General features: G+C 35.3%; 2 protein-coding genes across 5 annotated transcripts; one reads left to right on the top strand and one right to left on the bottom strand.

Annotated features, from left to right (window-relative positions):
• Window positions 1-31: 31 nt before the first annotated feature.
• Window positions 32-5,287, bottom strand: LOC111017415 (copper-transporting ATPase HMA4). 2 transcript variants are annotated; one of them, XM_022293165.2, is made up of 9 exons: window positions 5,030-5,287; window positions 4,854-4,916; window positions 3,934-4,673; window positions 3,327-3,798; window positions 2,872-3,039; window positions 2,135-2,389; window positions 1,829-1,951; window positions 814-1,302; window positions 32-641 (listed from the first exon to the last, which is right to left on the bottom strand). In XM_022293165.2, exons 2-9 carry the CDS (start codon window positions 4,908-4,910, stop codon window positions 246-248), a joined length of 2,700 nt encoding a protein of 899 aa, XP_022148857.1. In that variant the 5' UTR covers window positions 4,911-4,916; window positions 5,030-5,287; the 3' UTR covers window positions 32-245. The 2 variants fall into 2 exon arrangements, with proteins under 2 accessions (XP_022148857.1, XP_022148856.1); XM_022293164.2 differs by having other exon boundaries at window positions 5,035-5,287.
• Window positions 5,288-8,314: 3,027 nt separating this feature from the next.
• OEP80 (outer envelope protein of 80 kDa) lies at window positions 8,315-16,800 on the top strand. Of its 3 annotated transcripts, none has more exons than XM_022293071.2 (17): window positions 8,315-9,274; window positions 9,805-9,898; window positions 10,003-10,085; window positions 10,239-10,336; window positions 10,503-10,572; window positions 11,167-11,260; window positions 11,922-12,003; window positions 12,116-12,157; window positions 12,466-12,619; window positions 12,702-12,833; window positions 13,067-13,137; window positions 13,248-13,326; window positions 13,401-13,516; window positions 13,670-13,817; window positions 14,647-14,716; window positions 15,254-15,447; window positions 16,260-16,800. In XM_022293071.2, exons 1-16 carry the CDS (start codon window positions 8,495-8,497, stop codon window positions 15,406-15,408), a joined length of 2,268 nt encoding a protein of 755 aa, XP_022148763.1. In that variant the 5' UTR covers window positions 8,315-8,494; the 3' UTR covers window positions 15,409-15,447; window positions 16,260-16,800. The 3 variants fall into 3 exon arrangements, with proteins under 3 accessions (XP_022148763.1, XP_022148762.1, XP_022148761.1); XM_022293070.2 differs by having other exon boundaries at window positions 16,209-16,800; XM_022293069.2 differs by lacking the exon at window positions 16,260-16,800 and having other exon boundaries at window positions 15,254-15,630.
• Window positions 16,801-19,730: the final 2,930 nt, after the last annotated feature.

Genomic DNA, 19,730 nt, shown 5'->3' with positions numbered 1-19,730 from the left:
AACATTACATACTAAAACAATAAGAAAGAGAAAATGTGACAAAGGATCAATAGCCTACAACATTTTATACACAAAACAATCTAGAAGTCCAATAGTAGTTGAAAGTTTGCTCCAAATCACCATACAGTGCTACCTCTATTTATACATCCAATTTGAACTTCCAAAAGTGAAAACGGTGATGTGCTTATGAGGGAAAGGCCAGGGAACTAGCTACGTACTCGAGGTTTGAAGAAGTAATTAAATGCTCAAATAATGGATTGGAAATTCAAAGGTCTCTTAAAGCACTTCAATAAGAGAGAAGAACAGACGACACTAACGGATGAAGCAGCCATGCAGGCACCAGCAAGCCAAGGTGGCAACCTAGTACCGGTGAAGGGATATAAGATTCCAGCAGCAATTGGCACAACAATGATGTTATAACCAAGTGCCCATATGTAGTTAAACCATATGCGATAAGTGGTTTGTCTCGAGAGATCGATAGCAGTAACCACATCTTCAATATTGCTTCGCATCAGAACTATATCAGCTGCTTCTATAGCAATATCTGTTCCAGCTCCAATTGCGATGCCAATATCAGATGCAGCCAGAGCAGGCGAATCATTTACTCCATCTCCTACCATTGCCACAATATCACCTGTCATCTGCATTCATTCATTCAATTGAATTTTACATTTGTATTATACTCCCCATTTCGGAGTAAATATATTTCACATGCTGGGCATAAATATTAACAAAGATTAGTATCTTTTTCAAGCACATTATCACTGATGAGCACAAGCACAAAACTTCCTACAGGAGATAATTGAGCTTTACCTTCAAGGCTTTGATCTTGTTAGCTTTTCCAATTGGATCTACCTCAGAAAGGACGTCATCAATTCCCAGATCCCTTGCAAGCGCAGCTGCTGTGAACCTGTTATCGCCAGTGACCATTATGCTTGAGATGCCTTTTGAGCGAAGATATGATATGACAGCTTTAGCCCCAGGCTTCGGCGGATCATTAACACCAAAACCTCCAGCTACTCTTCCGTTGATAGCCACTAAGATACATGTTTGAGCCTTGTGCTCGTTGTCTGCAATATACCGATCAACTTCCGTGCCCATACGAATGTTGTTGGCACGCATAAGTCTCCTGTTCCCTACTAAAGCTAAAAATTTGCTATCAACTTTTCCACCAACCCCTGTTCCGGGGAAAACCGCGAAGTTTTCAACGTGCCCGGGACGTTCAGCACTGAACCCATACTTCTGTTGCACTTTCTTTGCGTGCTGCACCACAGCATTTGCCAAAGGGTGTTTGCTGTTCGACTAAATTGAAAAAAACACATTAGTTTCTTACTTCCCATAGTCTCATAATCATCTCAGTGTAGGTTAAAGAAGTTATCATGATCTGATTAAAATGATAAAATTGACTAGCAAAAAAGCTATGCTATATCAATGCTCGAGTCTAGATATTATCATTTCTAATAAATTACTATATTCATTCAACTTTCTACTAAACATGGTGGTTAAAGCATATATTCTTGAAAAAAAAAATTTTCATCCCATGTCATGCGGTTAATAAAAAAAAATTCACTACTATCTATGCTACAGATTTTAGTTAAAGAGGCCCTTTTCTAATTTCAGCGACAAAATCACATGGAGTAATTCAGTATAATAATTTGACATTTTCAAGTCCCCTTCCCACAAGCTACAAAGACAAACTTCTCCCTCCCCCACCAACCATCAGAAGATAAATTAACTTCGTTTCCAGCATTTCATTAGAGTGTTTTTCATGACTAATTCTCGAAAAGTCAATAAATCCTTGGTACGGAATCCAAAATACTGCACTCACCTCTATTGCCATAGCCACATGACAGAGCTCCGCCATTGAAAAGTTAGAAAAGAGCACAACACTAACGACCTTGGGCCTGCCAAGTGTCAGAGTTCCAGTCTTGTCAAAAACTACAGTCTTCACCTGGATGGTTGGAGGGGAAAAGAAACTCCGATTCAGTATTCACCATAGTCAAAAGGAAGTTTACTCTCATATTAGGATCCAATGGCCAATTGATCAGAGATTAGCCAAATGGACACATTCGTTTTCAAGTAACATTAAATTATTTTGCATAGTGACATTCTATTGTGATAATAGTGAGTATACCTTGTATGCATTTTCAAGTGCACTTGCTCCCTTAATGAGTACACCTAGAGAAGCACCCTTCCCTGATGCAACCATGACTGCAGTTGGCGTTGCTAAGCCAAGGGCACATGGGCATGCGATCACCAGCACTGAAATTCCAAACTGCAGAGCAAGCTCAAATTCATCCATGCCTTTTGGTATCCAGTGTTTAGGGTATATACCCGCTTCTCCGCAGATTAACCATCCAAGCCATGTTAGAAATGCTACCACGACAACCTAAGGAGAAAAATGAAGAAAAGAAAAGAAAATAAGAACTGTACATTAAAAAACATTCTCACTGAGAATGGGACTGTAGCTGTAGACAATAAAAAAATGGCTTTTAACTAACAAAGAATATTCACGATCAACAGGTAATTGACACTCCCTGATAGTACATCTTTCAGAGGTTCAAATTTCACTTTTGTCCCAATTATTCAAAATTTTCTGTTATGGCCTTTAAACTACTCTCAAACTACCTATTTTAATATTGTGAATAAATTTGAAATGGAAAGAATCAAAATGTTTTAATTTCATTGACCACGAATAAATAAAACTTCAAAAAACTAAAATAAGATTTAAACCTACCTTATACATTTTCTATGAACTCATCCAAAAAGAAACTTACATTGAAAGTACTTTGCTCTTATTACACATCTGAGTGTCAACCTCAAAAAAGGAATTATTTGATGAAATGGCAAGTAGAAAATCATTAGACTCACAGCAGGAACAAAGAATTTTGATATTTGATCTGCTAATTTCTGAGCCGATGCTCGTGATAGCTGAGCTGATTCCACGAGTTGAACAATTTGGGAAAGTGTAGTATCAGCCCCAACATGTGTGGCCTTAACAAATAAGCATCCATTTTCATTGACAGTTCCGCTAACAACCTGTTCGAGGCATTACATGATGCTAAACTTCTTTAATTCATTGTTCAAGAAATTGCTAATTCAATTTCTAACAAAGCGTATAAAAGCAACATGCTGAATTATATAATTACTTGAGAAATCATCTTAGTCACGCATATCTCCGCAATTAGTACGTCATACACACAACCAGTTACCTGGACTATCCAAATTTCCAGACATAACAGCCTCTCTTCTTCCTTTGTTTTTTTCTTGAACTCTTATTTGGCACAAATCAAATTTTATAGATATGTAACGGCAAGAAAAAGTACCTTATCGCCAGGTTTTTTTATAGTGGGCCTTGATTCTCCTGTGATCGTACTCTCATTAACATGGCTTTGACCATGAATAACAATTCCATCAACAGGAACTTTGGCTCCAGGAACGATCTTAATTACATCATTCCTCTGTAGCATTTGAGTATCAATCTCCACCTCTGCCAAAATATTGTTATTATCATCCAACGTCAGCAGACAAGATGTATCAGGAGCAAGACGTGCAAGCTTTGCTAAAGCATCTGATGTTTTCCCTTTAGCGATGACCTCCAAATATTTTCCAAGTAGAATGAAGGATATCAACATGGCACTGGTTTCAAAAAAATCTTCCCCTTGAAAATATTTTGAAGCGAATGCTTTAATTACTATATACACGGAGTAAAAGTAAGCGGCATTGGTTCCTAGGGCAACCAGAACATCCATATTTGCAGATTTTTGCCGTAATGCATAGTACGATCCTACATAAAACCTGATAAGATCATCCAAGAATGTTATTAAAATATTTAGAAACGTTTTTTTTTTTAACTTCAGGAAACTAATTAGATGCTCTGATTGAGATTAGTAGCAGATACCAAGAAGGTAATGAACAGCAAAAACAGAGTACCTCCAGCCAACAATAAACTGGACTGGTGTGCATAAGATCCATTTTAGAAGCATTCCAACGGTCAGCATATTGTAAACCATGTAATCCAGCCACTCCCCATAAGGAGGAAGCATAGGAAGCACCATCAAGAGAACTACTGGAACTGAAAATAGGCAGCTCAACAAGAATAGGTTTCTGTGAGTACGAATTTCTTCAAGTTGCTCAATATCTCTTCTCCTTGGAGGTAAATATAGGCTTGCATTATAAGTCCTGAGGCCTTGGGCTGCCTCTTCAATGCACTGGATAAGAAATCTTGGACCGGTTTGATCAGGCTCGTAACTAATGGTTACCTTTTGTTGAGAAAAATCCATTTCCACCAGATTCACACCAACAGCGTTCTCAAGAGATGTTCTTATAGTGATCATATCCTCAAAATTAACTTCGTCAAGTTTTACATGCACTTTGTTGCCTTCATCTGCAGAATTAATCAGCTCGACATCAAAGCCAGCATCGTCAACTGCTTCAAGAACTCGGTCTTCATTAATCAAGCTTGAATCGAAAAGTACTTTTGCTTCTCCGATTGTTATACCAACCACTGCTCTTTTTACTCCATCAACCATCATAAGCGCGTTTTCAATAGATTCTGCACAGCTTGTGCATGTCATTCCTTTGATTCTTAGACGGCATGTTGCAATATCTTGTTCCAGATACCCATTAACATCGAAATTTCCGGCTTCTATGATTCTCAAGGTTCTACTTCCCTGTGACATTTACGACAGTACGCTTTAATTTTAGAACCACAAGGTGGATAACAAAGAACTGGTGTTGCAATTACAAGATATATAAATGCATTTATGTTGATTTTGGAGATCAGTAGCTTGACATGTTGAATTTCAGTGAAGCAAGTACAACTGAAGGATTACTAAAGGTCGAGGGCTTACATCATCGGGGTGGACTGGGTTTAAAGGCGCCCTAAGTTCATCAAGATCACTATCCATCTTAACCTGCCACAGAAGCTCGAATCTATCAACTCAAAATACAATTTAAAAGAAAACAAGAAGAAGACAAGAAGCAATAAGAACAGAAGTTGATGCGCCAGAATTTACAAATTAGAGACCTTACTCGTCAAAGATTCACAGTGGAGCGACGATTTCTTGACTTCGATTGAGAAGAAAAAAAAGAAAGAATGCTACTCCATTGACATCGGGAATATTGATGATTAGAGAAGAGAGGGAGTTTATTTAGCAATTGAGAGAGGAGAAAAACGACTCCGCGAAGTTAGTTATATAACATTAACAAACTCTGCGAAGTTCGTTTTGAATTCTTTTTCTCTCTCTTTTGTTTTTTTAATATATAAACTGAGTATAAAAATTGTGTGCTGAGATGGGGACATGCATTAGAAACGACGACATTTAAAGGAAAAACTTATGCAGAAACGAAGATGGCATCATTCTTTTTTATAGTGCATTTTTTTTTTATCAAAGCTCAGGAGTTTCCAAGGCAAATGATAACATCCACGAGGGCTGGATTATTTAATATGATTATAAAAATGAAGTTTATAGATTTACTTTATTAAATCACAAATCATAGAGCGTAACCAGTGATAATTGACATATATATCCAATCAAGAATTGTGTGAGTTCGATCTTCCACCTCATATATTGTACTAAAAAAATCACAAATCATATTTTACAAGTTTCGACGTGGCAGCTATGAATAACATTTATGCAATGTAAGGTAAGTGGCTACTTTGCAACTTTTTTTTATTTTATTTTATAGAAAGTTTGACATATTAATATATTATATGAATTTGTCAAAGCGAGTATAATGGTAATTGGCATATATCTTTAACTTTGGTGGTAAGTTCGATCTCTCATCCTTACATGGTGTACTAAAAAAATATATGATATAATTTTTTTTAAATATGTAAATGTACCATTTAGTATTTTTTTTTTCTGTTTGATTTTTCAAAGTGGGAAAGAAAGTGGAATTTGAAATATTGATAAACAATTTAATATATATACAAATTTAATATTCGGAAATCAAATTTGTAAGTTTTAATTCACGTATAGGTCGTGAATTTTGTTTCATTTTGTTTATCAATTATTTATTTATTTATTTATTTGTTATGTTTCTTCATTTTACTAAAGTTGAAGTTATAAAGTTACACAGTTACATATTTGTAACTTTATCTATCTTAAAAACTTGTGAGATATTACTTGTTTTGGACGACTATATAAAATTGTTGTTTTACTACATTTTGAGATATCCAAACATACTACAGGGTATTCTCCTTCTCTCACAATAGTTATCTCTTCTTTTGAGTTGTTGTTCTTGTTTGTGTTGAGAGCAAGTGTTTAAAAGTTCTGTCAAATCCGAGTAGTTCGAGGTTGTAGTTCTATCGGAGTTAGTCGTTGTATCATATGATACGATTGCTGTAGTCTGCTAGCAACTTGTGTAGAGGGAATAATTGTCTTTAGATCAGCGCTACTGTAGCGTGTCTCGACTATATTTCGTAAAGTTTTTTGTATTCATCAAGCTGTTAAGATCTATAATTGTTTGTAGCCAATTACGTTGTAAATTGTTGCTAGTGTTATTAGTTTACATAAACAACGTGTATCTACCCAACAATGTTACATAGGTAACTTTAACATGTATAAAGTTACAAATTAACAAAATAAAGAAACAACTTTCTCATTTAAATAAATAACTACAAATTTAATATTAAAAGATACAAGATAAATTATGTGTGATATTTGTTGTCTCAATTTATCATGAGAATGATAGTTCCATAACTAGTTCTTACTAAGGTTCAAGTCCAAAAGACACATTTGCTGATGCATAACTTATATATTTGCTCTCAACGTCTTTTTACTTTTCATAGCTATATATCAAAATTATTAAAGCATTTAGGTTCATAGTAGAGTTCCACCTCCCTCAGATTTACAGGAAAGAATCATCACAAATAAATTGATTTTAATGGTATTTACAAACCATCGATCAAAATACAATAAAATAATATGGTTAAAAATATTAATGGACTACTTTTCTCATTGTTAATGGATTTTGAAATAAAATTTCGTAAATATTAATATAAAATTATAATCTAAAAATTAAAATCAGATCTAAAATTCGGTTAAAGTTGGTGAATCTAAAACGGAGCACAATCTCTAAATATCACCGTTACACTAAAGCACTTAATTAACTCATCTAATAAATATGCTGTCTTAACAGATCCAAACGCTTTGCTTGCCGTGGGGCATGGGGCATGGGGCATGGAGCATGGTTGTTGTTGGATACCCCATTTACGAAAGAGAATAAAGTTCTACTGGTCCAATTTATTACGACTTTTTCATGGACTAAAGAAACAATAGAACAAATTCTTTGATGGTTATTTTTTATATGCTTTTTAACTTTTTTTTCCCAACTATTACTCGTGAATTCGAGTATAACTACCCATACCTTCTATTAAAAATGGTTGGGTTCGAATTCTTACTTTGAATTTAAAAAGAAAATAAATAACTATTCATTTTTTTTTAATTTTTCATTGAATCAATGTTATTGGATGATGTATGTATATCTAAGGTTGCATGTTTAAATTCTCACTCCCGCAAGTACTATTTTTATTTTGTTTATTTACTTACAATTTATTTATTATGTTTTAAAAGGTGGATATAAAAATAAAAAATACATGAATGAAAATAATATTTACAAACTTAATTTTTGGTAACATAAAATAAAAAAACAAAATGACCACCAAGCCTAAATTATAATTTTGACCATTTAATACACATGTAAAAATTTTGTTTTGTCAAATAAATAGTTAAACTTTCGTCTAACATGTAGAAGTGAAAATCTTCTCATCTCATATTCGATTGTAATAAAAAAAAAATCTAAAAGTTCAATTTTATACCTTTCAAATTATTGATACGTTAGATATAAAATTGGGAGTCGAACAATACTAACCATTTTTCTTTTTCTTGAAACAATACTAACAATTTATTTATTTATTATTTTTATTTTTTGACAGATAAAAACAATAAACCAAATTAAATGCAACTCGGAATCAAGCTTGCCTAAATCCCCATGGAGAACGTGGTTCAGCGCAGCAGCAGCTTCTTCCAACCAAACTCCTGAAATCGCTTCTTCCACCGAAATCTTTGCCGCCTCATGAGCCACTGTGTTCCCATTTCTTGAATCAAATCGAAAGCATTGAGAAATACAGTTTTAAAAAAACTTCAACTACGTTATGATCGAAGAGGCTTCTACCAAAAGGCCCATTGGGCACTTACCCATCGTGGCCCAAAAATATTGTCGGGTGCACGAGTCGGGTAAAAAGTTCGTTTCAGTGAACCGACCCGAAAGTAATAACCGAAAGTCGTTCATGGAGGAGCCACTCGACTCAATGAGTTCAATCGTCCCGCGGATTTCCTCGTGGGGTTTATGCTTCTCTTTCCCTCTTCTTCCAAAACCCTATATTTAACTCCTCAAATTCAGTAGATTTCTTTCGACGTCCAAGCACCGGGCTTCCATTTTGAAAAATCCGAACCCCATTTTCCGTTTATCCGATCACTCCATCAAGATGCCACCGAACGATGACGTTATCTTTACTTCGCGTGCCACGCTTAAAGTTCCGCACTTTCCTCTGTCTAACTCACATTCTAGTTTCAGATTCTGCTTCCGAAATATAGCTTCGCAGTTCGATCAATCGTGTCACTCAATATTCCAGTTCATTGATTCAGTTAAGAGAGGGTCAAAATTGACCCATTTCAACCACAGTAGTCTCCCTTTCTGCCTACCGCAGCTCCCCTTTTGTGGTTCGAAGAAGATAACCCAGCAAGGGAATTCGGTTAGTCGACGCGCGAATGGGAGTTGGGGGCCAATGTTTTTAGATAAATCTCCTCTAATTTGTTCGGCGTCATTGTCGCTAATTCAATCCGACGCGTCGAAAAATGCCGAGTCAGAGACTCGTGCGGAGGATTCAGACAAGAGTACGGGTTTGGTTGGAAGATCATCTCTTCTTTGTTCAGCTTCTTTGGCCTTGACTCGGTCTGACGAGTCGACTCAGTCTGGTGGTTCGGAGAGTAAGGAATCACCTCAAAAGGGGTATTCAGCTGGTCGACAGGATGAGGAGAGGATTCTAATCAGTGAGGTTCTCGTAAGAAATAAGGATGGTGAGGAGCTGGAGAGGAAGGACCTCGAGATGGAGGTTTTGACGGCCTTGAAGGCTAGCCGACCCAACTCTGCGCTTACTTTGCGTGAGGTTCAAGAAGACGTGCACAGGATTATCAATAGTGGATACTTCTACTCGTGCATACCCGTTGCAGTTGATACCAGAGATGGAATAAGATTAATATTTCAGGTATAGTTGTCGAATCAGCTTAATTTCTTTGTGTTTTTATCACAGTATAATCAGAGGAAAGGATCCGGCAGGACTGGAATATGATCATATCCTGAATTTCCTTACTTTTTAATCGGGTAGGATTTTACGTCCGACAGACTAAGAGTATTAGTCTTAATGCTGGTGGAAGATATGGAATGGTAATGGTTTATGTTAAGTGAAAGGGCAACTGGGTTGGAATTTCGAACAACTTATGAGTTATAACTTATAATGTAAGATTTTAGGTCGAACTCTGAGTTGATATTTGTTCTATATGTTTGATCTTGTGTCTAACTCACTTGTGAAAACAAATTTGTTTTATTCAATAATACATATGCAAGCTCGAAAAATAAGAAATGGCCGAGAACCCTCTTAGTCTTATGAAGCTATAAAGTGGGAGAGCATTTAAGTGGTTAGCACACTTTCCACTGGGAAAATTCATAGTTATGAACAAGTTCCTTCTTACATTTTTAAAGAGTATATTTATTAATGTTATCTTCTAATGGCACAAGGTAGAACCATATCAAGAGTTCCAAGGGTTGGTATGTGAAGGTGCTAATGTCCTTCCAGCAAAGTTTCTGGAGGAAGCTTTTCGTGATGGCTATGGTAGGATTTCTTACATAATTGTAGATTGTCACAATAGATGAACCAATGTGAAATATGCTTACAGAAGACCATTATTTTGGATTCTTCGGTGTCAAGCTGTGCAGGAAAAGTTATTAATCTCAGGCATTTTCATGAAGTAATATCATCCATCAATAGCTGGTATGGTGAACGAGGCCTTTTTGGCAGGGTTAGTTCTTTAGCTATGTTCTTGTACAATATAATGTTATTGTTTACGTAGAAACTTAAATTTCTTTTGCTTTGTAGGGATTAACACATTGCAGACTTTATTTTTGTGATCGTTATTGTTCACATATATTGATACTTTAACTATATAACACAGGTATCAGCTGTAGATATTCTATCTGGGGGCATACTTAGTTTACAAGTTTCTGAAGCTGAAGTAAATAACATTTCCATCCGATTCCTGGACAAAAAGACGTAAGAATATGTCTCTTGCATAATCTAAATTTGTATGCTAACAAAACTACCATGATGGATAGCATACTGCACCAGCACAACCTTGCACACGTATTTAATAGAGGCATGGACTTACATCTTTTGAAAATCTGGATTTCATGGTTTTCTGACTGGTGGTTACATTCAGTGGCGAGCCGATTGCAGGAAACACAAAACCTGAGACAATACTCCGGCAACTTACTACCAAGAAAGGACAGGTATTTGTGCATGCTTGATGTGTCTAACTTTACTTTTGGTTATAAAATATGACTAACTTCAGAGACATGGTCAGAAAGGTATAGTCTGGTTTTTGTGGGGGAAGATTGAGAGTTTTCTTAGTTTTTGTTTCTAGAGATTCTCCTCGTTGTTCTTTGGAGTACTTTATTTGCAATTGCCCGCATTCAAATTGCAGTCAATTTTGAATTTTTTTTTTAATAACCATTTTGGTTAGCTGGATGGATGACTTATCTGCCTTATTTCTACTCTTGGTATTGTTTCTTACCCAAAATAATGGTGGATCATGTGTCCGTGTGTGCATGTTCTCTTTAAAGCTTTCAGATGTTTATACTTTATGGTTTATAATAGCATAATGCTGTCTACGTGAATGGATGATGCATTTTACTGATTTCCAAGCTTGAAATGTGCTGGTTTCTTAATCATATATTCATATGTTTGTGTTCTGCATTCATGGATACTTTCTTCTTCCAAAAAAATGGGGGGGGGGGGGGGGTTTAAAATTGTTGATTTTTATCTTCAGTTTAAAGATATTTAACATGGATACACTATTAAAGTATGGAGTTATGTCATTATAGGTCTATAGTATGCTCCAAGGGAAAAGAGATGCAGAGACTGTCTTAACCATGGGGATCATGGGAGATGTCAGCATTATTCCCCAACCTGCAGCTGGTGACTAAAATGTTTTTTCTCTTTTACATGAACATTTATATGTTTTCTTTGGAGTTCCTGGCTGGTTGCTAACTTGTTCTTGGTTTTGGATCATTTTGGCCCAACTTAAAACTTTTGATATCATGGTCTTATGCATAAGATCCTGTGTCATAGGATGAAACTAAAGTTGACATTCTTTTGTTTATGTGGAAATTTCATTTGTATTGGACTTTAATATTTAGTTGTGGTTAGGGTTTTTGGGGTGGCATTGGGTTTGAAGGTGATCGTGGAGAAAATAGTTACTTGGGGGCATTGATATCAACAAAGAAAGAGTGGGTGCCCGGTTTGGGTTGTTCCTCAAGTGCTTTACCCATTATGTTTTGGGCACGCTGTTGGAGTAAATCTGAAGGCGGTGGAGTTTTGGAAAAAAAATTGAAGAAAAAGTATTGGGGAAATTGGAGAAATTAAATAACTTAAATATTCCAAAGAGAGGATGTTCGACGGTGGTGAGAGAAAGGAGAGAGGATATGATGATGTGGAGTCCATAACTCAGAAACGTAACAACATCAGATTGTGAAGTTATTATCATAATCTATTTTTATTGCATGGACTTGCATGTATTCTCACAAGTCACAATATAGATCTAATTCGCTTGATTTTTCTTACATTTGGAATTGTTTAGATGCTGGAAAGGTCGACATACTAATGAATGTTGTTGAGCGTCCAAGTGGAGGTTTCTCTGCTGGAGGTGGTCTATCATGTGGGTAAGATGCATTATCTTCCATATTTGCCTATGTTTGCTTGCATTCAACTATATTGAGTATTTTCTATTGTTAACTTTATTTACTGTTGACTTGGGAACTTTTCTAAATATAGGACCACTGGCGGAGGTGGCCCTTTATCAGCCCTTATTGGAAGGTAAGTTCAAAGCTGTACGTCCTGTTTTGGAAACCCTCCCTCCCCCCACATGCATATATGCGTATAAACTCTCTGAACTTGGTTTATGCATGGCCTTGATTAGAATTTAGCTGATAAACTCTGGAGAGAGAAATAATCTACACGTTTCTCTTTTCTTCATGTACCAGTACCACTGTTTTTTTCAATACTCTACTTATTAGATTATTTTGCTACTACTTTGCCTTCTTGTGTCTCACTTGCATTGCATTCCACTGATATGATGAAGTGCTGAGATTTTTAGCTTAGTAACAATATTGTTCTTGTTGCAGCTTTGCATATTCCCACAGAAATCTTTTTGGGAGGAATCAGAAACTCCATGTCTCCTTGGAGAGGGGTCAAATTGATTCCATATTTCGTATAAACTATACAGATCCATGGATTGAAGGAGATGATAAGAGGACATCACGAACGATAATGGTTCAGGTAGTCTTGAATTCGGTGTATTTTTATTTATCATACTTTTCAGTGGAGATCCTATTCAATATTCTTTGTTTCTTTTCTTCAGAACTCAAGGACTCCAGGTACACTTGTCCATGGTGGTCGTGGCAACCTGACCATTGGTCGTGTTACAGCTGGTTTAGAATTCAACCGGCCAATCAGGCCAAAGTGGAGTGGAACTGCAGGACTTTATTTCCAGGTACTTTAGTATAACTGGCTATATGATTCTGGGTACAAAGTTGGGTTCAGGTAATTTGGGAGTCTTGGAATTCTCTCCCTAGAGCTTTAACTCAATTTTACATGCTATACAAATTTTCCTGCACTTATTAGCCCAAAGTGTTCATATCTTCTATACTATTTACATTCTCTACCTTCTTTCCTTAAATGTTTTCTCTGCATTTCTAACTTCAGCTTTCTATCTTCCATGTTCAGCGTGCTGGTGCTCGAGATGAACAAGGAAATCCTATCATAAAGGACGACTTCAACAGTCCTCTCACTGCAAGGTCTGCTCCTTTGCGATTTGCAATTAGGCATCATCTTTTGTGAAGATGCCAGGTGCAATTTAATTCTGTGTTGAAAGTTGTCTCTTAATCTTTTTCTTCTTATATGTTAGCGGCAATACTGACGACAATATGTTACTGGCTAAATTTGAGAGTGTCTACACTGGTTCTGGAGATCATGGATCTTCAATGGTTAGTCACTTTCATCATCTCAACTTCAATATTCTCCAGCTATGATGATCCCTCATTATCTTTTCTCCTTGCAGTTTGTTCTCAGCATGGAACAAGGGCTTCCCTTTTTACCTGAATGGTTATGTTTTAATAGAGTGAATGCTCGTGCCAGAACTGGCATGGAAGTAGGTCCCTCTCAGCTCCTTTTAAGGTATGGTGCCTTGTTATGAAGTGCAAGGATAGCTATAAGTTGGAAAATCATACTGGGAGGATAACTTTGAATGCTGTCCTTGATTTTTTTTGGGTATGAAATAAATCATGGATTGATTTTACTTGGCTGATGTGTTTTGGTCATCGTTTTTAGTTTGTCTGGAGGTCATGTAGTTGGCAATTTTTGCCCACATGAAGCGTTTGTCATTGGGGGAACAAACAGTGTAAGAGGTTACGAAGAAGGTGCTGTAGGCTCTGGTCGATCTTATGCTGTTGGCTGTGGAGAGATCTCTTTTCCCTTGGTATGCAAGGGATCTTGTATTTGGGTTGCACTGTGTTTTATGCTTCATATTTGTTTTGGCCTCTCCATTGAGTTCATTATAAAGGATTCATTTGATACCTAGAAATGTCTGATACGTATCAGCTGCGTTGCTTTGTGAAGGATTTGGCATGTGACAGGAAGATATTTGAGCAATTGAAACTAGATATTGTTGAAACTGAATAGAATATAACAATCACAGAAATTTTATATCTATCTCAGCATCATGTTCTTAAAAAAAGAGAGACATTGGATGGATTAGCAATTTACATTAATAAGTTAGTGTTTGAGGGTGGAGATTTGAAGTGGATGATTAGGTCCAAGTTGGGGTAAAGTGTAATTTTTCATTTTTCAACTTTACCTTAAGATCAAAGTTATGCATTTAGTTTTCTAGAAATCACTGCTGCTTGTCAGATAGTCGGACTATGAAGAGCGTCATAGTGGAAAGAAATGTAAATGATTAGGCAGTAAGGGAAATCAAGACCTTACTATAATTAACCTGGATTGGTCTAGTAGTTGAGGTGCCTCTAAGTTCATGGATTCAATCTCGAATTTTTCAATCCTCATAGAATTAAGAAGTCGGTCTTTACTGAATGTTCGATTGGAGAGGTATAAAGCCATTGACGTGAAAATGGTTGAAAGTGTCAAAATTTAACTAAAGGCGGCCTGGAAGTTAAATCTATTTGTTGCTATTCATGCTGATCTCTGCTTCTGAATTATGAGTTTGTCTTAAGCATACTTGTGGTGGTCCACTTTTTCTGATCCTTTTATTTTCCCTCGTTTCTCACTTTTTTTTTCCCTCTTATGTGTAGTTTGCCCCTGTAGAAGGAGTTATTTTTGCTGACTATGGAACTGATCTTGGATCGGGCTCAACTGTTCCAGGTTGGACCTTTTTATGCTCTTTTTATTCTTGCTTTCTCAAGGTATAAATATAACTAGGATGTTGCAACAATGATATTGATTGCCTCAAGGAACGAGAATTTGTGCACAACAGTTAATATGTATATAGGGTATTCAAAATGTCTTCTAGAAAAGATAACGATCAATGTGGCTATCCTAATATTAAGTTTGCTTATATATATATATATATGAAAAGCCGAGCCTTTATCTTAATAATTCATATCAAGTTATAAGTGCGTTTGGTACAAGTTCTTAGCATCTTTTCCCAATGGCGATATATTTGGTTTTGAACCATGGGTATGATGCTCTTGCGCAAAAAGAATGGTTTGAGTGTCATCCATTCACATTGAAAATTTAGCATTCCAGACCTGATGTGATGGCTTATTTTAATGGTAGTGATGAACCCATGTATGTGGTTTTGATACTTTGGTGCTGTTAACGGCTTATTCTCTGTCGACAGTAGAATTTCTCTGCAGTAGTTTAAACTTTAAACTAAAAGCTCATGTTTTTCTTGATTAGGTGATCCTGCTGGGGCTAGGCTGAAACCTGGAAGTGGATATGGGTATGGGTTTGGAATCCGTCTGGACTCCCCTTTGGGGCCTCTTCGTCTGGAATACGCGTTCAACGACAGACACGCAAAGAGGTTCCATTTTGGTGTTGGCTACCGGAATTAATCCCCTTTTTCCTACTATTAGACGGGGAATCTTCTTTCTGTAATCTTCTTCTTCTTCTTCTTTTTTTTTTTTTCCAGTGTTTGTTGGGGGCGGGGGTGATCTGAAGTTAAATCTGTTTCACTACCTTTTTTTTGTTACAAAGGACATGATTAGTCTAGTTTGAAGCCCAATTCCTTGATAATTTATTTTCTACTTTAATATAATTTAATTCATATTAATCAACATGGGAGTCTTTGAATAAGTATATGGACTGTTTGGTGGATTCAAATTTTACCAAATGAGATCAATCTTTGGTGTCAAGGACCAATTATTTTAGCCCCTAAAAATAGTTATATATGTCCAGTTCTATTGGGAAGGACAAAATTTCTTGTCGGGAAGGAACTAATTTTTTTCGATTTCATTAATCTAGGTGGATTGGGAATGTTTCTCTACTTGGATCTTGTCTCCGTCCTTAAGCCTTTTAGCTTTTATTTACATCACATGTTATGTTTATAATATTTCAGAACTTTGGTTTTTATATATATATATTTAATGAAAATAGTTTACATGTTTACAGTGATACAACGGCAAAACATTTCTTTATCAATCTCTCGGGTTATGTTTAAAAATGACTTAACAGTTGATTATTTTATGTGTACAAACAATTAGATAGGGAACAAGGTTTTAGAGGATTACGTTTCTTGTTTTGTGGGATATTTGAAATGGGGAATAGGACAAGGACAGGCTTACGTATTGATCTGTAATTTTGTTCTATCTTTATCTTGTAGTGGTCATTTTTAAACTAGGCTGTTTTAATGCAGTTTAAATTGCAAACTGCTGCATCTGACTAAGTTACTGTGCAAAATTTGAAGCTTAGTACCGTTATGAGAGCAAGAAAAATAGCAGTACTTTGCAGGGTACAAAAGCTTCTGATTGCAGCTTCGAGATGAGGTACATTTTCATTGAATGAAGCTGAGGCCTGAGGGTGTCATCATTTAAAGGTTCAATCAATTCTTTTGGTTGCAGTTTGTTGTCTCAGGTAAATGGTCTTCTTCCAAATTTCACATATCAATTTGATCATTTAATGGGGTTTATTTGTGGTCTTGTTTGATATGAAGCTGGACAAAGTGAATCTATACAATATATTGCAATGGAGAAAAGTATGAGGATATGTAATGTTTGGAAAAGGATCTTATCTCATTGTTATGATCGTCTAGGCCCCAATAAAATAATGGAGCATCTTGCAACAAGAAAACTACTTTTTCTTATTTTTTGGGGATAATTTCTTTAGGAAAATTTGAGTGGGCAGCACCATTTTCCTAAATCTAAATGTATAATATGTATGGGAGTAATTATATATATGGCACCTCATAATGTTTGCAATAGTAAATATATACTTTTAAAACTCATCAATCATTGACTGACTTCATAATAGTAATGAGTTCTTTTTAAAGAATTTGTTTTAAAATTGCAATAGTTCATGTGCATGATGATGAATTTGAATATTGATCTAAAATTATGGTAGTAACTAAAAGTAATTAACAATAATTTGATTTTAGTACAACAAATGCGGGATGAGAATTTGAAGACCTGACTTGAAAGGAAGGAGTAAATGTTTAGTTATGTGTGTGTTGCATAACAATCATTAGTTTAACAAATATATTACTATTTATTATATTAGGACTATGTTTAGCTTAATTTTGTCTAGGTATGTTTTTTTTTTTTTGAGTTCATCAAATGTAAAGATGGAGATTTTAACCTCCATTCTTAAGAGGAGTAGATGCTTGTTATGTTACCTTAATATTTTGTCATATATACATATATATATTTACAGTTTTTGTCCTTGTATTTTAGAATAGAACAAAGTTCTTACTTCTTAATATTATTTGCAAATGATGTTCTAATCGAAAAGCTTTTGGTCTTCACAATAAAGAGACAATTTGACTCAAATGATTTAAAATAATGATGTTGTAAATCATCCAATTTGTCATTATTATTATTACTATCATTAACTATCTTTCTCATTTATTCATTATCAAAATCTTAAAAAATATATTTTTACTCTCATATGTTAAAGTTTAACTTTAAACTTCATTCGAGACTCTAAATTTAAATGAGTCATTGAATTAATATCTAGTTAAAACTAAATTAGAAAGAAAATTTTCAATGAGTGGAAATTCATATTGTCCTGTTTGCAAATACAATAATAGGATTTGGATTTGTAAATATCGATTTTTTTACCTGTATATTATTCATTTACCTCTATCAAACAAATATTCAAACTAAATCTAAATCATAGAACTATTCAAATCTTGTACAAAATTAAATAGGTAAAAGAAAAAAAAAGGTCTCCAAAATAATCCAACCAGAAAACATCTATCATGAGACCACAAGAGCTAGTAGCTACAATAATACTCGAATTTTATTTCTCAAGTCACTAGTGATTAAAAAATAAAGTGATTTCTTTAATAAAAAGTACTTTCCATCTACTGCCTCAAAAGTCTTATCAAACATACCTTAAACTCATGTATTGAGGGTTTTCAACCAACAGTAGTAACCAAAGTGAGAGACAGAGAGAGAAGCAGATAAATCATTTCATTTCACAGTTGTGAAGCTGATCATAATCCATAATATTGCCCATCTATTATTATTATTATTATTATTATTTAGATTTTTCCCATGTTTTTTTCTTTTACTATTATTAAACGTGAGTTGATCGGTAGGTTTAAGTGGAACAGTATATATAAGATTTAACTATTGGATTTTGCGGTAATAAAATATTTGACTGAAAGAATAGTAGATTAGATTTATCCTTTTACAAAAATATAATAACATTCGTGTGTGGGTGTATTTTATCAATAATATAAAGATGGTATATCATGTTAACATGTTTTTGCCATCCACTACAAAGTTTTTATTTAACAAGGAATAATATAATTACGTTCGCCTCCTATTGACTACTATTATTATTATATTTGTAAATGACACCATATGACACCATTTAAACAGTTGACAAGTTAAAAATCTCTCTTCTTTTTCTCTTTTTATACATTAACCCCTCCTAATTGTAAAAAATATAACGGTAATCAATAGAGGACAGTCCCTACCTAAATATATTATTCCTTGAAAAGACGAAGAAAATTATACGAAGGAGTCACTTTCAGCAGGTTGCGACGTGTAAATAGAAACAAAACACAAATGAGCGATGCCTACAAAACAAGACATGTCTGCGGGAGTTGAGCATCAGGCATCAGAGAAGGGTCAAATTAAAGGCATTAATGGAAGAATATAAGGCAAAAGTGGAGAAGAGAGAGAGAAGAAATTTATGATGTGGAATTGTGGTGCATGGGGGATGAAGGGTGAAACAACAGTGAAGGCAGAAGGGACAATGGTGTGTGTGTTGGCAAAGGGCGTAGGCCGACCAGGAAACCAAGACGTGCCCACCAAAGCAAATGCCGGCCTCCACACACACACACACACACACAACAAAAACTACTACTACTAATTCTACTACTTGTATTTCATTCCAAATTGTCACTGTCTCTCTCCTGATCTGCCAATCCCCAATACCAATACACTAATCGCTCTCTTTGGCCCTTTCCTTCCCTATTTCACTCTCAATACCACTCCTTTTCCTTTTCATACTTAATAATATTGGTTTGCTTTTGTTTTTGCCCTCTTTCTCTCTTTGCACGTGAACTTTAATCAATACTATTTATTATTTTCTTTTTCATATCCGTGAGCGTTCGGACCACACGCTAGCATGTCATTCGACTTCTCGACTCACTTCGATTGCAAAGACTTTCTCCTAGGCACATGTCTCACCAACACAAAATGAGGGAGTGATCCTACCACTAGTCATTTTAGGCCAATGAATCAACTATGACGGTTTTTAATATCGACACTTTAACAAGCCATGAATGCAAATCAAATCAATGTGTTGTGTTTGGACTTCAATCAAATACATTTGATATTTTGTGTATATGGCTCTCTTTTAAAATTTTTAATTTAGTTCTTCTTATTTAAGTTTTAGAAATCAATCCAATCGTCAAAGTTAGTGGCTTATCCCTGAAAGAAGATGGAATAATTGGTGAGATGGGACTCATAAAACTACACAAAAAAAAGGGAAAAAAGAAAAAAAAAGGTTCAAATAGAAATCAAAGAGAGACTAACCTAAGTGGGAGACCAAATTTGTAATTATCCTTAAATTTTTTTATGTGTTGAAGTGGGTTGTGCTCATTTACTTTTATTATACCATTTTCACACTGTTCAATGAGTCGCTTGTTCTTTCAAATCCCAAGACTTGTGATATCTCTCTTCTCTCTTCTCTCTTCTCACCCTCC

The sequence above is a fragment of the Momordica charantia genome, assembly GCF_013281855.1.
Source record: "Momordica charantia cultivar OHB3-1 chromosome 2 unlocalized genomic scaffold, Mcharantia_2.0 BLBB01000002.1, whole genome shotgun sequence".
In the NCBI taxonomy this organism is placed as follows: Eukaryota; Viridiplantae; Streptophyta; class Magnoliopsida; order Cucurbitales; family Cucurbitaceae; genus Momordica; species Momordica charantia.
Note: the sequence above shows the minus strand (reverse complement) of the source record. Positions and strands in the feature narration are given on the sequence as shown.